The 2,944-nt window shown below is 39.6% G+C and overlaps 1 protein-coding gene across 1 annotated transcript in view; it reads right to left on the reverse strand.

The window, feature by feature from the left end:
- Positions 1-782: 782 nt before the first annotated feature.
- LOC107700741 (ras-related GTP-binding protein C-like) overlaps positions 783-2,944 on the reverse strand; it is an 11,116-nt gene continuing 8,954 nt past the window's right edge. Inside the window, exons 4-7 of the mRNA XM_016502529.1 lie at positions 2,707-2,821; positions 2,279-2,421; positions 1,655-1,803; positions 783-1,573 (exon numbers count right to left, since the gene is read on the reverse strand). Coding sequence (XP_016358015.1) covers positions 1,422-1,573; positions 1,655-1,803; positions 2,279-2,421; positions 2,707-2,821 — 559 coding nt within the window. The 3' untranslated portion in view covers positions 783-1,421. The remainder of the gene's footprint in view (positions 1,574-1,654; positions 1,804-2,278; positions 2,422-2,706; positions 2,822-2,944) is intronic.

The raw sequence follows: 2,944 nt of genomic DNA on the forward strand, positions 1-2,944 counted from the left end.
TCCCAATTAAGTGACAGGTCTCAATTAAGCATAATCAGTTAATAATCTATAATAATTACAAGACCTAAGTATTTCTAAATTAAATCTGGGACCAAATCAATGACAGCACATTAATATTCTTTCCGGTGTGTACATGTTTTATTTCTTGTGAATGATAACACCTTTGGCAAAACGCAAGACAAGCATAATTTGTGTCCTATATGTAGTCTGAGAAACAAGAATCACAAGCAAGCTTGAAGATCAGTTTCTGTTTTAGTTATCATTAAATGAAATTAGAAAAGATGGAGCTGATTGCAAGACAATCAATTCAAATGTCCTGTCACTTCACTTATCCTTAATTTCTTTATTTTATAGCAGATTTTTCTCCGAATCACAAACAACATGCTGATTGGTGATTGGAAGAGTGAAAGCAACGTTTTAAATCTGAGCAAAACTGCATTGGCACCTCAGAACCGGAATGTAAGTAATTCAAGTTCATCCTACAATGTCCTCGGATTGCATGAGCTACACGCCAAGGATGCCGTAACGTAACTGGACGGCAACAGTACAGCATAGCAGTTTGAATTTTGTTAGTTATGATCCCTGACATCCTCCGAGGTAAGTGCAATCACAGTGTTCCAGAGGTCAAATGGAACGGTACAGCTCTTTCTCAGTCTTCGGAGTCGCAAACGCTCTCCCATGTGTGACTTCACAACATCTCTGGGCCATCAAACTGGTGCATATCCCTCTCCACTGCATACATGCATGTGCACACACACACACTCAAGACAAATTCAAAACCACATTTCAATCCCTTTACTAACCTTTCATACACAATACATGGGCTGTTTAGGTGACCGAGTATGCATGTGTGGCAACGGCTTGCATCAGACAGGCCTCCTCTATGTAAGGCTTCAGAAGTGTACGCTCAAATTTTGTGCACCACAAATGTTCACAGAAGTCTGCCACATTCACGTGTTGAGGAGTAAACCAGGTATGCGTTTAAACTTGGCTACTGTGTTAAGTGACCAGCAGAGTATCATACAGCATTCATCCAAGTTGTCAGGCGGTTTGGCCTGACAGGGTGAGAGGTTTCTTGCTGTACTTTTGTTTTTTTCCTCAGTGACTTGCACATTGTTACTTGTTTTTTTGAGGAACAGTTTGTTAATGCCTTTTAGTCACAAAAAAAAGTGTTCCACCTTCTTTTGTGCCTTTTCCCTTCCATCCATCTGTAGCTTTGCAAGCTTGCCCACGTTATATTTTTCTGTCCCACCCACTGCAGCAAGTTTATTTTAATGACTTTCAAACTCTTTTGCTTGTAAAGCGTTTGGGAGCAGTAATGATGGTCGGCATAAAGAATGCGACCCATCTTGTAGTCTCTCTCTTTTGTTACATTTTCCTTCGTCTCCACACTTTTCATCATTGTCTTTATCGCTATCTTTCTACACAGTGCTCCTGGGGGTTCCGTTTAAGGCAACAGTCTTCATGAGAGGGGTGCCAGCTGGCTGAGTGCTTGTCCTTGAGGTGGAAACGCCCACCTCGAACACCTCATGAATGGCTTTCCGGAAACAGTGGAAATTGTAGTCTATTAATCCTGTGGCACAAATAGGAGAATTAAAAATAACCGAAAACCACTAGTATGAAAGACACCGACATAACTATTGCTGTGGTGTACCTTTGCGCTCAAAGCTCTCTTCTCTCAGGATGCAGACCAGGGCGAGGAACTTGGTGACCTCTTTCAGGTAGAGCACTGTGGTGTTGTTGAGTTTGATGATGGCCATAGACTCCTTATCATATGCACTGCCAGTGCCATCCTCCTTTAATCTATATGATCAAAACACACAACAAGCACACTAAAAATAATGTTAGGAACATGTCAACTCCTCTTCTTAAGGGAAAAACTACATTGTTTATGTATATTTGTATGGATGTTACATTATGTTATTTGAGAAGTTATATGTATTATTAAAATGGAATTAACATTGGATTGAAATTGGATCCAACTTGAGTCATTTACAGTATACAGTAATTCAAAATGCTTTTCACCATTGTGACAAATAAAAATAAGGTATATGGTCTGTCACATTTCCTTAATTTAAAACCATCCACAATAAAGGAAATTAGTAGGTTCTGCAAGTTAAGAGAATTGGGGAATATAAAGTTTTAAAGCGCTCTCATGAGCAAAAGAGGGATGTGGGTGAAATTTGAGTCAATAGAGAGATGGATAGATGGATATAGATATATTGTGTTTGTATGTATTGTGCATGTACTCCAAGCAGAAATAATATAAAAGGCTCACCCGTAAATACAGGAGACGTCGATGACCACATCGATCATGTCACAGCAGAGCTCATAGGACTGCATGTCCACTGGTGAACTGTCGGTGGCGATGTAAATCTTACTGACGACGTCAAACAGGAAGGCCTTCTCAATCCCTGAATTCTATTAGCAGAGAAACACACATACACGCACACGTTGCATAATGCCCTGCAGGGTTTGATATGGGATCTAACAGCATAGAGAGGATAATAAAACATGCATGAGCATGACTGAATCAGAGATGGAAAATGAATAAGCCATTTCCACTACATCAACAACACTATATATTCTTCATAATGACAATAATGGAGTGACCAAAGAGGAAATGGAACTTTATTAAGGTGCAAATATCATTTAAACAGCATGGCCTATCTAGAAGCATTAGAGTCTTGAGGTAGAGACACATACAGATATAAAGATGTTGAGAAGGTTCTCCAGCGTGGGAAGCTGAGGGATGAGCTTCTGGACAACTTTACTGAAGGCCTCAAAGATGGAGTGATCATATATACTAGTCAAATAGAAACTGTAGAGGACAGAAAAAAGGCATTCGATTAGACAGATATCTAAGAGATTTGTTACAGCTCATACACCTAATTCTTATTTTACCAGTTATTAGCACGGTGGTCCAAACAGCACATAATGCTTT

The sequence above is a fragment of the Sinocyclocheilus anshuiensis genome, unplaced genomic scaffold, assembly GCF_001515605.1.
Source record: "Sinocyclocheilus anshuiensis isolate Anshui unplaced genomic scaffold, SAMN03320099.WGS_v1.1 scaffold782, whole genome shotgun sequence".
Lineage (NCBI taxonomy): Eukaryota > Metazoa > Chordata > Actinopteri > Cypriniformes > Cyprinidae > Sinocyclocheilus > Sinocyclocheilus anshuiensis.